At 49.0% G+C, this 13,992-nt stretch overlaps 1 protein-coding gene across 18 annotated transcripts in view; it reads right to left on the minus strand.

Moving 5' to 3' along the window:
• Positions 1-13,992, minus strand: part of MARK2 (microtubule affinity regulating kinase 2) — a 1,484,563-nt gene that overhangs the window by 814,695 nt on the left and 655,876 nt on the right. For all 18 annotated transcript variants that reach the window (XM_069645125.1, XM_069645124.1, XM_069645120.1 and 15 more), the window contains one exon: positions 198-246. In XM_069645125.1, the coding sequence (XP_069501226.1) occupies positions 198-246 (49 nt within the window). The remainder of the gene's footprint in view (positions 1-197; positions 247-13,992) is intronic.

Consider the following 13,992-nt stretch of genomic DNA (forward strand, 5'->3'; position numbering starts at 1 on the left):
GGAATCCGTTTACACAGTGCAAGCCCTCATAAGGGATGTGACAGGAAGCACTCTATAACTTCCTACAATTTATAAACTGGTTACACGCCCCATACATTCCTCCAAATACACAGAAGAGATGACCATCTACTTCATTGAGCTTTATACTTCTAACTGATGTGGGGAAGCGAGACAAAAGGAACTTTGACTTTACTCACCTATGTTGGGGTGATTCAAGACCTTCATTATTCGTACTTCACGGAAGAGCTGTAACAAAACAACAGTGTCAACAAGCTTTAACCCACAAGTAGAGATTAGGTATCGTGATCGAGGAAACAGACATCTTCCCATAAAGTGTTAAAAAAAAGAAACTAAACCAGAGAACAAAATCGGAGAAATCTTAACTTGGCGACGAAGAACGTGAAGCTCTATTTAAAAATGAATTGCAAAATATGGCACTTGTGCCAATGAAGCCTAGTACTTCACCTGCCAGAACTGCAGAGGTCTAGGACTCCAGTGAGGCGGTTGATTTAACAGGATTGGGCACTTGAGTCCCACTAGACAAGTCTTTGTACAAAACTCCCTATCCAATGAAGATCAGTATGACTGGATGCGACTAATACAGGTTATGGTGCAGTTGCAAGGCTAATAAACTTTCTCCCACGTGCAGATTTCCTAATAATTCCTGCTTGTGTCATAATTTACATGTTTTACAAGCTTAAATAAAAATACCCACCTCTAGGTTCACAGAACAGTCATGCAAGTCTTTTGTCCTGTGCATTTGGGTTTGTAATATGTTCTATCAGTAACACTATGTACAGCAAGAGAGCGGCATTATTTGAATTTTAGATTTCTTCAACAAAACGTACCTAATGTGTGAGAACGAAGAAAATAATGTGAAAATTCCCAAATCCAAGCACGACTGAAGAAGTCTCATCCATTTAGTCTCCCATACAGTGCAACAATTGAGGTTTTCCTCATCACTGAGATGACTGCTATAGAGATAAACAGAGAGGGACCTCCAAGAGCTCCAATGAATGGATGTAGCACAGGATCATTCTGCAATTAAGCTCGTTTCCAGTAATCAGAAAGATGGGCATCAGAATTCAGAGTGCTGCTAAAAGCGCATTTGTTTGAATTCTTTGATGCTGGCACAATGACTGTTCAGTAACTACAAATGCATTGTTGTATACCATGCCATATTTGTGGGATCACGAAAAGTTGCAGGCTTTATGGTAACCCAGCGAACCTTAAGACCAGACTTGATCAGGACCAGACTATTAACAAGCATGCAGCTTGACTGCAAGGAAAAGACATAGAATAGATGCATTTCAGTCTAAATGTCTGCTTGGCGAACAAGCCCTCTAATGGCCCTTTTGTGTTAACTTAAACAACGTGTACACAACTAAAATGGTGCAATTTCAAAATGTTTACATTAAGAACTTAACAGATTCTTCATCCGTGAATATATGGTCTTTCATGTGTGTTCGTTATTTTATCTCACTCTTGTTATGACCTCAGCGTTTTGACAAGTAATGTACGCCAGACTATACGGTGCTGGAATCTAGCACACCCTAGTCAAGATGCATGGTTATAAGGATACTGGAGTGGACTGTGTCCTATGACCAAGGGTCTCAGGGTGCCATCTGATGGCCCACAATATGGCAAGAACTGTACTGCTGCCAATTGAGCGTGTACACATGTAGCTGAATTGAATGTTCAAGGCACAAATAGAAGTAATACAAGCACTCACAGACTTGAAGCATGATTGTAAAGAGTGAAGAGCGTCCAATAAAGAAGGGTTCCAGTCCGTTGGACTTGGAAGTGTTTTGCTGTGACTTAACACGCACTAAAAAGGCATGTAAAGAAGGGGTGCACTTTATATGCTTACATTGTGCCTACACACCAAAAAATTTAAAAATAATCATACAATTGATCAATGGAGCATGAGAAACCTTTATGCTTCAAACCGCTGTGTCTCGCTAGAGGGAGCTTGTGTGTGTTTGCTGCCGAACATCCTTTAATGCTTTAATGCAACCAACAGCCAAAGAGATCCCAACAAAAAAGGCTGGCAGCGTCCCAAAATAAATCAACAGGGACATTTTTGAGTGTCCTAATAAAAGAAGACGTTAGAACCAAATGACATGGGGATGTGTGGGAAAGGATGTGGCTCTGCCCAACAAAACGTTTGTTGAACATCTCCCAAAATGGGGGAAAGGGGAACAAAACAATCTCAAAGTATTCATCAAGGCAGAGTGGGGACATTACATAATTCTTTGTAAAAACCCAAGCTAATCAGGAGGGTGGAGAGGTTTTGCAGCCTATCAACAAGAACAACAACCTGGCTGAAATGGAGAACCCCCAGCAGGGGAGAGGTTGCACTCATTGGGTCTCCAAAGTGCAGTCGGCACCCAGTTACCCCTCCCTGGGTAGCTCATCTTGTAACTTGAATGATTATTCAATGCTCATTGCCGACTGTGGACAGGTTTCAGAAAGCTTGAGGGCAAATAAATAAATCAGTGGGCCCGTTAGACCAGGGCCTGGAGTTCATAGTCAAAAGACTCCTCTATATATATAGTCCTTAACAGATCAAATGTTCCCTCGTACTATGAAATCCTGTGTGTAAGAAACCTTGACATCAAAGAGTATATAGAAGTTATGGACGACTTTAGAACGAATATTGTCTTCATCTAAAATCAGAAATAGTTTTGCTATGCTTCTTGAAGAAGCGGTTAGCTTTCTTACATTGGAGGGTGGGGGGCGCCCCGGCCAGCCATGCACACTTACTGCTAGCTTACAGAGGAAACAATGCTAGGTAAGGAACCCTCACTCGATGGTCAGGGAGGGACCATAACCTCCTAAACCTAACCATCTCCAACCCTACGGCAGGTGGAACACGACCCCCACCAACCATGTCCACATATCGCTAGAACCCTGCAGAGGAAAAATGCCACTCTGCAATGTCCCTGCCTTCTAGGCTGCCGAACAATATCAAAACACACAGGATGTTGAACGAGCAAACCCAAAGCAAAGTAGTAAGAAAAAACCTGCTAACCAACTCTAAAACCTCAAATCTCCACATACACTTCTCATACAGAAACGCACATAACCACTTGCCTGCACAGCAATCCGCACATACACAAACATAACCTGGCACAACAGCACATGGGAATCGCATCAACACGAAAATTGCACCCAAGCTCAGTGAACTGAAGCTGCCAACAGGACATCACTACTCTCACTTTCCTATTTCCACTATACCTTACTAACCCTCTCCTACACCCACCCACCCCGAGCCCGTTTCTTCACACCCTCCTTTTCAGATCCACCAGAGCACCTGGGGATCACTCTGGTGGTGATAGTGTGCGGTACAAGTATCCTTTAACATTGGATTAAGACTTATTTACTTGGCCGACGGGCACATCTGATCTTAAGATCTGGTCAAAATGTGTATTCTTGATAACAAAAGTTAACTCAACATCAACAACCCACAAGTTTACAATTAACTTGGGGGTAGTGACAATCTTAGGAAAAGGATTGTTCCATCTGCTCAAAGTGGAAAAAATCCTGACGCCTACAATAAGGATTGGAATTCGACATTTTTCATTTTGCAGCCAGACAGAATATATATTAGAGCCTTTGTGAAACCCCCTTCAACCAACAGTTTTTTGGTGGTGTATCTTGTAACTCGCACAAGAATCCCTAACCATTCACACCCCTTACATAAGCAGAAACTGGAAAAAGGACCACACAGACAACCAGACACTCCACTATCAAGATTCGGAATAAAGAAACCAATCATGCAACTTTATTGTACTCCTCAAAAAGGGGAGAGAGGCTTCAACTGTGTAGCAGTTTGCCACAAATCTTACTGATGCCATTGCCAACCTTTCCACATACCCAGACAACATAAATCGTTCTGGGGGACTTCAATATTTGGTTCGAAAGAGAAATTGAAACCAGAGCAAACTCCCTGCGCGTCCTACTGGAAACCCTCCACTTCAAACAGTAAACTGACCCACCCATATTGCTGGACACACTTTAGATGCAATCTTGTGCAGGGATGGACTCTCGACCGCTGCCCCACCAGTACTAATCATATGGAGCAACCACCATAAGATCCCATTCACTGTCAAAATCACAAGCTGCATGATGCCCACTAACATAAAACTCCCGGCGCCAAACAATAACTCGAAAAGCCTCGACCTGGAAACACTAGCACATATTTTGGAATCAACCAAACAACGCCCAGCTAAATAGAATGGCACCGGACACAGCTGAACAGAAGCTGAACACCTGGATCACAGACTCTCTAGATCAATTAGCACCTGCAAAACTGTACAAAACCACCACAAAGAAAATTGCAGCAAGATGGTTCACAGAAGAACTGGGGGAACTCCAAAAGAAAATCGGCTAACTGGAAACATAATGGAGAAAACACTAACCAATTTGACAAATACAGACAAAATTAGAATTGGCAAATCAACAGTCCTGAAAGCCAAAAAAGCGTACAACACTGCGAGAATCCAATCAGCAACAAACCCACAAAATGATGGAAATTAAAGAACCACACTCTTGCAACTAATTTGTTATACCATCACAATCCCTATGTGACATCACAAACCATCAAAGATCAAAAATAGAAGCAATACAACAGATCATTGATGCAGGCCACACTGCTACAAACACCCCTCTCCAGAACCTCAAAAAGAACAGCACACCATGAACCACCACAACAGTCAATCGGTGTGCACCTGTAAGTGAGGAAAATGTCAACAAACTAAACAAAGACACCAACCTCGCCGGATAGCCCAGTGACCCATGACCACTGGGCATCTACAATAAATTCCACCACAGAACGCCAGCCTCATACTTTTGACTACTAATGAAAGTGTCCATAAACACAGGAATACTGCTCAAATCATTCCAATCAGCATACATCAAACCCCTCCTAAAAGACAACGCAGAAGACCCTACCACCTACAGACCTATATCAAATCTACCTTACCCAGTGAAAACCCTTTAGAACCACATCTACTGAGTACTTAATCATGTAAAAAGCACCAGGATACTTAACCAATACCAAGTCAGCTTCAGACCCATGATGGGAACTGAATCAGCACTCTCCATGTGGGACGACCTAACAGACAACGGCACCCAATTGGCTGCCATACTACCGGACATATCAGCCGCCTTCAACACAATCAGACACAACGCTAAAGGAGACTGGAAGAATGCTGCATACAAAAACTCACTTCAATAGCTGAAATCTTTCCTCAACAACCGAACATAAAGAACTCATCACCATTTACATCAAACACTGAAAACATCACCTGCAGAATACCACAAGGATCAAGTGGCTTCCCTGCTTCTCTTCAGCATCTAAATTGCCCCCCACCCCACTCTATGAAAATTATTCACATCCATGGACAGAGCCTACAACTATGCAGACGACACCCAACTCATCTTCTAGATAACTTCCGACCAAGACACGGATAACACCAACAAATGCCTCAACGACATAAACATGGATGACAAACATCACGTTAAATCTGACCAAAACAGAAATAATGAGCTCCCCACTGGAAGTCAATGCAACGCAGACATACCCGAGCTGGCAATCAGGCATTGGAACCCTCATGGACCACAGGCTCTCTCTAGAACCACAAACCAATGCAATAGTAAAAAGAAAGGTCTACTGCCTGCGACTAGTAAGAGGGATAATCCCTTACGTCAACATCGCACACAGAACCCTCTCGATCATCTCCTTGGTACTATCAAGACTAGACTATGCACTTTGGAATGCCAGAACTCCTCACAAAAAAACTACAAGGCATCCGGAATACAGCAGCAAAACTTCTCCTGAGACTAAAGTGTAGAGACCACATCGCTCCGGCTGTAAGAAGCCTACACTGGCTACCAGTAAAAAAAAAAATATATACACTATTTTCAAAGCCCTCTGCATCGCCCACAAATCATTACATGGACAAAGAGGCAAATTTCTCCAAACTAAAAATAACCCATTACCAACCAGGAAGAAAGCTAAAATCTAGCGACGACATCCAAATAGAAAAATACGGTTCCATATCATTTCAACTAATTAAATTACATCGTAATTTACTTTGTGTGTGTTTTTTCAAAATGTTACTTCAAATTTGTTTGTGGGGGTTTATCCCCCACACCTCCAGTCCTCTTCACTACTACCTGTACCCAAAACCCCTGCCCCACCCCTTGTACCCCATACCTCACAAATGCAAGTACATATTCCAAGTATTTCGAAGAAACGCCCACAAGGTAAATTACAACAAAGTAATTTGCTTCTTTGAAACAACGGGATGACAAAATACGAGAAAAGGAAATTCGGAGGAACCATATTCGCCCATCTAATAGTGAAACCTTGGAGCTCAATTCCGAAGAAAATGAGAACGCCTAAAGACCATCTAACATTTACAAAACAACTGAAAGCCTGGCAATTCAACTCTGAGACAAGCATAGACATGCACCTCCACAAACCACATTCTGGCAAACAAGGGAGAATGAAGAACCAACAAAACCACCCACACCCTGTGCCCAACGGGAAACCAACTAACCACCCCATCTCTTCTCCACACTGCACACGTAACTACACATGCCCAAAGGGGCCAGCAAAACTACACCAAAAACGCAAAAACCACACAACCATCGCTAATCTTGCTTCAAAGCCTAATACTTGCAAACAACAAACTGCTCAGACACTGGATGCTACCATTCCGGACACAAGCCCAGTGCATACAACATAGCACACCCAGAAGGCTCTCACGCACAGATGCCAGTTCTCCTGGTTCTGCAAGCAGCAACAGGAGAGCACAATCTGTATCCTATCACTATTAACTGACCTCACCCACTTTCTTATAGAGCCACGTGAGCACCTGGAGACCATTCAAATTGCAGCGGTGGGTGGTATAAATCATCATAACGCAACTCCTGAAGCCATAGTAGTCTATTTAATAACGCCACTGAAGTTCCCAACTTCAAAAACATTTAAATGATGTTTCACGAGGTGTGTCAAACAGCATTTCAAATGGTGTTTTACCACCACATTGCGATTGGTGTGGTAAAGTATAGCAAATTAACCAGGGCCCAGCAACCCCCCCCCATCTACCCCCAAGGCATTTTGAGTGGTTTTGTACACCCTTTCAGCAGCCCTTGCCTTAATCGCTCCGTCGGTCCCTCCTCACTGCAGCCAGCTCCTGCCTCCCCCCCCCCCCATCACAGATTGGCCCGTGTAAAATTTCTAGGACGCGCCGTAGTGAAAGCATGGTCCACAACTCAGCAAATTTAGGTTCCAAATCTAGTTTTGGCACCAATCCACCAGGACCAGCGACCCCCTATCTGCTCCAAGTCATTTTTGGGCAGTTTAGTGGCACTTGACGCTTGTTTTTCTCACTCCGTTCCCCTTCCCCCGTTGCCGATTGGCGCGTGTAAAATTCTAGGAAGCGCTTCTTCACTGGTAGAGATAGGACAGCCACAGGCTAAGGGCCACAAGGTAAAGGGCAGACTAACTTCAGTGACTCACATGAGGCACTTGTGTATAGGCGCGTTATAATGCCATATCATACCATGGTAAGTGTGGTATGGGCAGGTAGTACAGCCATTACTGTACTCTAGTAAAAACCTGCCATTTTTACTACCTAATATATACCTACATGCACCTAGGCTAATTGCATAACTGGTATTCATTGTATTTACCTCTCACTTTCTTACTCTTAATTCTGACAAAACCGAAATCCTGTTCTTCCCAGCCAATGTCAGTCCAGAAAGAATAGACACCCCCTCGATCGTAAGGCACTATACTTTGTTGGCCGAAGACCAACCGCCTCATGTGTTTAGTAATAGAAAGGTGTAGCAAAAGCTTAACCATGGTGCGGCCGTTTTAAGGTGATTGAAATCGCCATTTTGTTTTCTTCTTCTTTTTTCTAACGTTGCCTTTTTGCCTCATGTAAAACTGCTTTGCTGAAATATTATTCTGCTTCACTGGTGCACAAATCAAGGCCGCGAGTGGCATGTTGAAACATAACGCAGTAACCCAGACAGAAATGCCCGGTCCCCTCCCTCGCATATCCTTGGAGAGTAAGCAGCAAGGTATTTTAATCAGTACAGCAGGTGCCAGCTAGTCTCGCTAAGCACAGTAGAAATGCTAGAGCGAACATTAAATGACTTGAATTATGCTCTTCTTTGCGGCCCCCCTTCCCTGAACCCGGTAGAGCCCTGGAGAGCAAGTTGACCCCCAATACACAAATAGAAACGAGGAGATAGCAAGGCCTGGAATGTGTCTCCCTACACACAGCTTGCATGTAGAAACAGAAGGAACAAGTTACTTACCTGTAACTGTTCTCCAGCATGGGTCTGGCATGGATTCACATTCTCATGAATATTCCCAGTCAGGCCGGGAATCCTCTGTAAAGAAAAAAATCAGTATCAGTTTCGTTTCTGATCTGTCTTTCTTAGTAGTAACCAATCACTGGTTGCTGGGTCATACTGCCCCCAGCCAATGACTGCCCTCTCCCTAAGCCCCGCCTCTGGCAGCCATCCTCAGATTTGGTAGCACGTAAAGTGGCAGTATGACCAAGTGAAGAGCCACAGAGGGGTAAGAGGGAGGGTTTGCATGTGGATCCATGCCAGACCCATGCTGGAGAACAACAGTTACAGGTAAGTAACTTGTTCCTTCTCCAGCATGGGGTCTGGCATGGATTCACATGCTCATGAATATAAGAATACATAATAGTATACACATGCACAACCACGGGAGGTGGCAAGGCTCAACATTAAGCATTAAATAAAACTCAACATTAAGCATTTCTTACCTCCTCACCAGGCTCACCTTAAGCAAACAGGTTGCACAGCACTGTTTGGCCGACCCTGGACTCCTCCCTGGAATCCCGGTCGACGCAGTAGAATCTCGTGAAGGTGTGCGTCGACCTCCATGTAGCAGCCCTGCAGATGTCCAGCAGGGGCACACCAGACAAGAACGCCGTGGTAGCAGCGACCGCTCTGGTCGAATGGGCTCTCGGACGGCCGGGCAACGGTCTGTTCGCCAACCGATGACAGTGCACGATGCAGCCGGAGAGCCATCTGTCAATGGAAGCCTTCAAGAGAGCCTTCCCTTGGTTCACAGGTCCAAAGTTCACAAACAGCTGTGATGTCCTCCAAAAACTCTTTGTTCGGTCCACGTAGAACTTCAGCGCTCTAGCTACATCCAGCGAGTGCAAAGTCCTCTCGGCCGGCAACGGGAAAAAGACTGGTAACACCAAGGGCTCGTTGAGATGGAAGTCCGACGGCACCTTGGGCATGAAGGAGGGGTGCATCCTCAGCACTACCCTCGTATCGTGAAAAGACAGGTATGGAGGCTTGCAGGATAGTGCCTGGACCTCTCCCACGCGTCGTGCAGAGGTGATGGCCACCAGGAACGCAATTTTCCACGACATACTTCAACGGGGCCGAATGCAATGGCTAGAATGGCGGACCCATGAGCCTGGTCAGCATCACGTTGAGCTCCCATGCCGGGGCTGGCGCCTTCACCGGCGGGAATGATCGAAACAGTCCCTTCATAAATTCCTTAACCAGGCGATGAGGCCACAGGGATGACCGCCCTGTAGTCCTGGTGTATCGGGAAATCGCTGCCAGGTGTATCTTGATTGAAGCATGAGATAGTCCAGTTTTGGCTAGCTACAGAAGGTATGGCTATACTTGAGGGGCCGTAATCCGCATAGGGTTAATCTTCTGTGCACGGCACCAGATCGAGAACCTCTTCCACTTATGTCCGTTGCACTTGAGAGTTGAGGACGCCCTGGCCTTCGCAAGAACCTCTGCAGTCGGCCGGGATATCGTATCCTCCAAACTCTAGTGCTGCAGGTCGTGATGAAGAATTGCGCCTCCTTCTCTGGAGAGAAGATCTGCGTCCGTCGACAGCTTGACTGGTGGGGACACTGACAAGTCCAGAAGGTCCGGGAACCAGATCTGTCTCGGTGCGACGAGGATCATTCTGCACCGGGACCTCTTGAGCTGGTTGATGAGTCGGAGCAGCAATGTCAACGGAGAAAATGCATATAGGAACAGGCCGTCCCAGAGAAACGAGAAAGCATCGCCCATGCTCCTCGGTTGGGGAAACCTGCTGGCGAACCTTTGGCACTTGGAGTTCGTCGCGAACAGGTCGATCTGGGGTTTGCCCCATCGCTGAAAGTCAGTCCACTTGATCCTGGCATAGATCCCACCCGTGGCACGAGCACAGCTCTCTGCTGAGTGAGTCGGCGATGGTGTTTTTTATCCCTGCCAGATGAAACGGCACCAGAAACATCCCTTGAGCAACAGTCCAATGCCACAGGTCCTGGGATTCCTTGGATAGGGCCAGGGTTCTGATTCCGCCCTGCTTCCGGATGTAGAACATCATGGTGGTGTTGTCGGTGAAGATACTCACCACCTTGCCCTTGAGGGGCGGAAAAAAAGGACCTGGGGGCCCAGAACACTGCCCGGAGCTCCAGGATGTTGATGTGGAGTGGCTTCTCCACCGGGAGCCAAAGGCCTCTCGTGTGAAGATCTCTAGTGTGGGCACCCCATCCCTCCAGGGAGGCGTCACTCGTCACCGTCACCAGGTGGGCCAGGGTCTGAAAGTCTGTCCCCGCCGCTAGATGAGCGCGGGTGCCCCACCACCGGATCGCTCATCGGAAGGTCTCATGGAGGGGGATGCTGTCCTCGAAGCTGCCCGTCGCTTGAATCCAGCAGGCGTCGAGGAACTCCTGTAGAGGTCGCATCCAAAGTCATGTACAGGCGCACGAGATAAATGCAAGAGGATATCATCCTAAGGAGGGACTTGATGGACCTCATTCTGGCCACGTCCATGGCCAGCAGATGCTGCACCTTGCCTAGGATGGCCTTTGTCCTTTCCTCCGACGGCGAGGTCAGACGCGCCACTGTGTCCCAGAAACAGTGCGACTTGAGAGGGGACCAGGTGGGACTTGGGGAAGTTGATGGAGAACCCCAGGTCCGTGAGCAGCTGGACGGTCTTCGCTGTGTGTTCTACGGCGAGCTCCCCTGTCCTTGCGTGGATGAGCCAATCGTCCAGGTCGGGGTAGACGTGGATCCCTTGCAGGTGCAGCCTCGCCGCCACTGGAGCGAGGCACTTGGTGAAAATCCTGGGTGCCGACTTCAATCCGAACGGGAGGGCCTTGAACTGGTAGTGCCGCTCTTGGACCACGAATCTGAGGAACTTCCGGTGTCCTTTTAGAATGGGAATGTGAAAGTATGCATCCTCCAAATCCAACGACTACAGGAAATCGCCCTCCTCCAGCTGTCCCAGCACGTGCTGGAGGGTGACCATCCGGAACTTCTGTGCCTTGATGTACTTGTTCAGTCGTCGCAGGTCTAGGATGGGTCGCCACCCTTCTGTCTTCTTTTTCACAAGGAAGTACCTTGAGTATGCCCCGGAGCCTCTTTGTGACAAGCTCGATGGCACCTTTCTTGAGCATCGCCCTTACCTCCAACAGCAGTTGAGGGATGTGGTTTTCTTTCCTGGCCACGGGAGGAATGTGGGGGCACTTCTTTAGAAATTCGAGGGTGTTCCCCCAGTGCCAGGGCGTCCAGCACCCAACGGTCGGAGTTTGACTCCCACACGCTCACGAACTCACCAGTCGGCCTCCCACCGGGGTGCTTCGGTGGGGGCCCGATGTCACGGGCGGTTCAATCTTTCTTGGAAGACGCCTTGCCGCCTTGGCCTTCCTGGCGATGACGGCGGGATCCACCCGACTTGCCTCGTCCTCTATAGGCTTCCTGCGACGAGGAGCGGGCCGCTTGGCGGTAACGTAGAGGAGCCACCGGAGATCCGAAAGGACGGCCTTCGTTGCTGGAGAACTCCCAGGGCCTTAGCTGTCTCCGTGTCCGCCTTGATGGCTTGGAGGGACTCATCCACTGTTTTCCCAAACAGGTTGTTCCCGTCAAACAGCATGTCCAAAACCTTGGCTTGTACGTCCTGGTGGAAATCCGTCGCCTTGAGTCACCCTAGTCGTCTGAGGCAAATGCTGTTGCCTAGCTGGCGGAAACCGGTGTCAGCAATGTCCATTGCCACTGTAATGGCGTGGTCCGACGCCACCTCACCTTCTTGCAAGATCTCCAGGGCCTCAGCCCTCTTGTCGTCCGGTAGGAAGTCCAACAGGGGGGCGATCTTGTACCATAACTCCCTGTCGTAACGGGCCACGATCGCGAGGGCGTTGGCCGCCTTAATCGTTATTGCCGCCGAGATAACTCGTCGTCCCATAGCATCCAGCTTCTTTCCTTCGCCGTCCGGCGGGGAAGTGGACGTTGAGGCTGCCCCCCCCCCCACCCCTTTCTTCTTGGCCGTCGCTGAGACGAACGAGTCAGGGGTCGGTTGCGCCCTAAGGCACAAAGGTGCCGCGTCGGGGACCCGGTACTTCTCGTACCGATCCCTCTTGGCAGGCATCGTAGACTGGTTCTTGAGAAGGGTGAGACCCTCGTCCCAGATGTCATCCAGCAGAGGCACGGCGAGGACTGTCTTCCGCTTGGCCTCGCGCCATTGGTAAAGGAAACCTTCCTTCTATTCGGGGCAGAGCTGAAAAAGCTCAGATGCCCTGGCGATTATAGCGTGGAATGACCCAATCTCGTTGGGCGTGGCAGGCCAGGCTGGGGACGATGGGAGGTCCGTCCCGGCGTCGCCACCGTCATCCATACCCGTCGTGGCCGTGTCCGTTCCTGTGTCATCCCCAGGTACGGGGGATGTGGGCAAAGGCTGAGCAGGCCGCGAGGGCTGAAAAGGCAGGGCTGGATGGGTCTGTCTTCTCTTGCTTGGGGGACTTCCCGATGGGCCTCGCTCCGGCTCCTCCGTCGGGCCTGGTTCCAGCTCCTCCGTTGGTGGTAGGGGCAATCTCGACCTTATCTCCGAACATAAGGATTGTATTGCCAACAAAATAGCTGCCGAGTTGTCCTGCGGCTCCGGAAGCGACTGGCGCGACAGTTGACTAGGAACCTCGCCGTCGCCTCCGGCGCTCTCGTCGTCCCCTTCGTCGGGATCCCTCCCGTGGGACCTGGCCTCTTCGACGCAGTCGTCGAGGCCCTACAAGACTTCAACCAGTTCCTCCTCGGAGGCTGTGTCTGTGTCCACAATGGCCACCGGCTCCCCCCCTCTTTTTCCGCCGGGGTCTTCACGGGGTCTTCGCGATGGGCCTGAAAGAGGCTTCCCTCCGCGGTGGCAGGGAAACTCTGGGCCCCGAGGTCACCCCCACTGGTATAGCCTCCTCTGGCTGCGCCAGGGCCGCCGCGACTTCCTCGACAGAGGCCTTGGCTGGGTGAATCAAGGCCTTCACCACCTTCTACGGGCCTGTGGCCTTCACCTTGGGGGAGGGTCACCACCTCGGGCCTCTCCAGAAGATTCACCAGGTTCTCGGCCTTCCTCTTCCCTGAGCCAGAGCGTTGGCTCGTGGTTGATGGCACTGGAGAGGATGCGCCCTGCCTGGCAGCCAAGGATCCCGACCGTTGGGTGCTCCCGGTGCCTGCGGACTCGCAGTGCTTTGCCTTTTGTTGGGCCCCCGTCACCGGGGCGCCCTCACAGGATTTAGACGACCGCTCTGACTACTTCTTCTCACCAGACGGGCTCTTTCCTTCCAGCCAGTTGGAGAGACGAAGGTGTCAGTCCCTGATGGTCCGTTCCGACATGTTCCCACAAAACGCACAGTCCTTCTCCACGTGCGTTTTGTCCTCATGAAGGCAGTAGAGACATTTCGAGTGCTCGTCCTCTTTGAACACATTCTGCAGCTGGCATCCAGGGCAAACCCTGAACAGCTTTCCGGGCGTTGAGCTTCCTTTCTCCTGGGCCATGTCCGGGTAGGCCGCAGAAACTTCTGGACTCCAAGAAGCGTAACTCGACGAAAACTTCACCCTTGAGGGGCGTAGAAAATCCGAAACGGGTCCCCATTGTTCGGATGTAGACACGGTGGAGCTTGAGGCTCTATTTGACCGAAAATTGAGAAA

This window comes from Ambystoma mexicanum, chromosome 2p, assembly GCF_040938575.1.
Source record: "Ambystoma mexicanum isolate Mex_15411 chromosome 2p, UKY_AmexF1_1, whole genome shotgun sequence".
Classification (NCBI taxonomy): Eukaryota; Metazoa; Chordata; class Amphibia; order Caudata; family Ambystomatidae; genus Ambystoma; species Ambystoma mexicanum.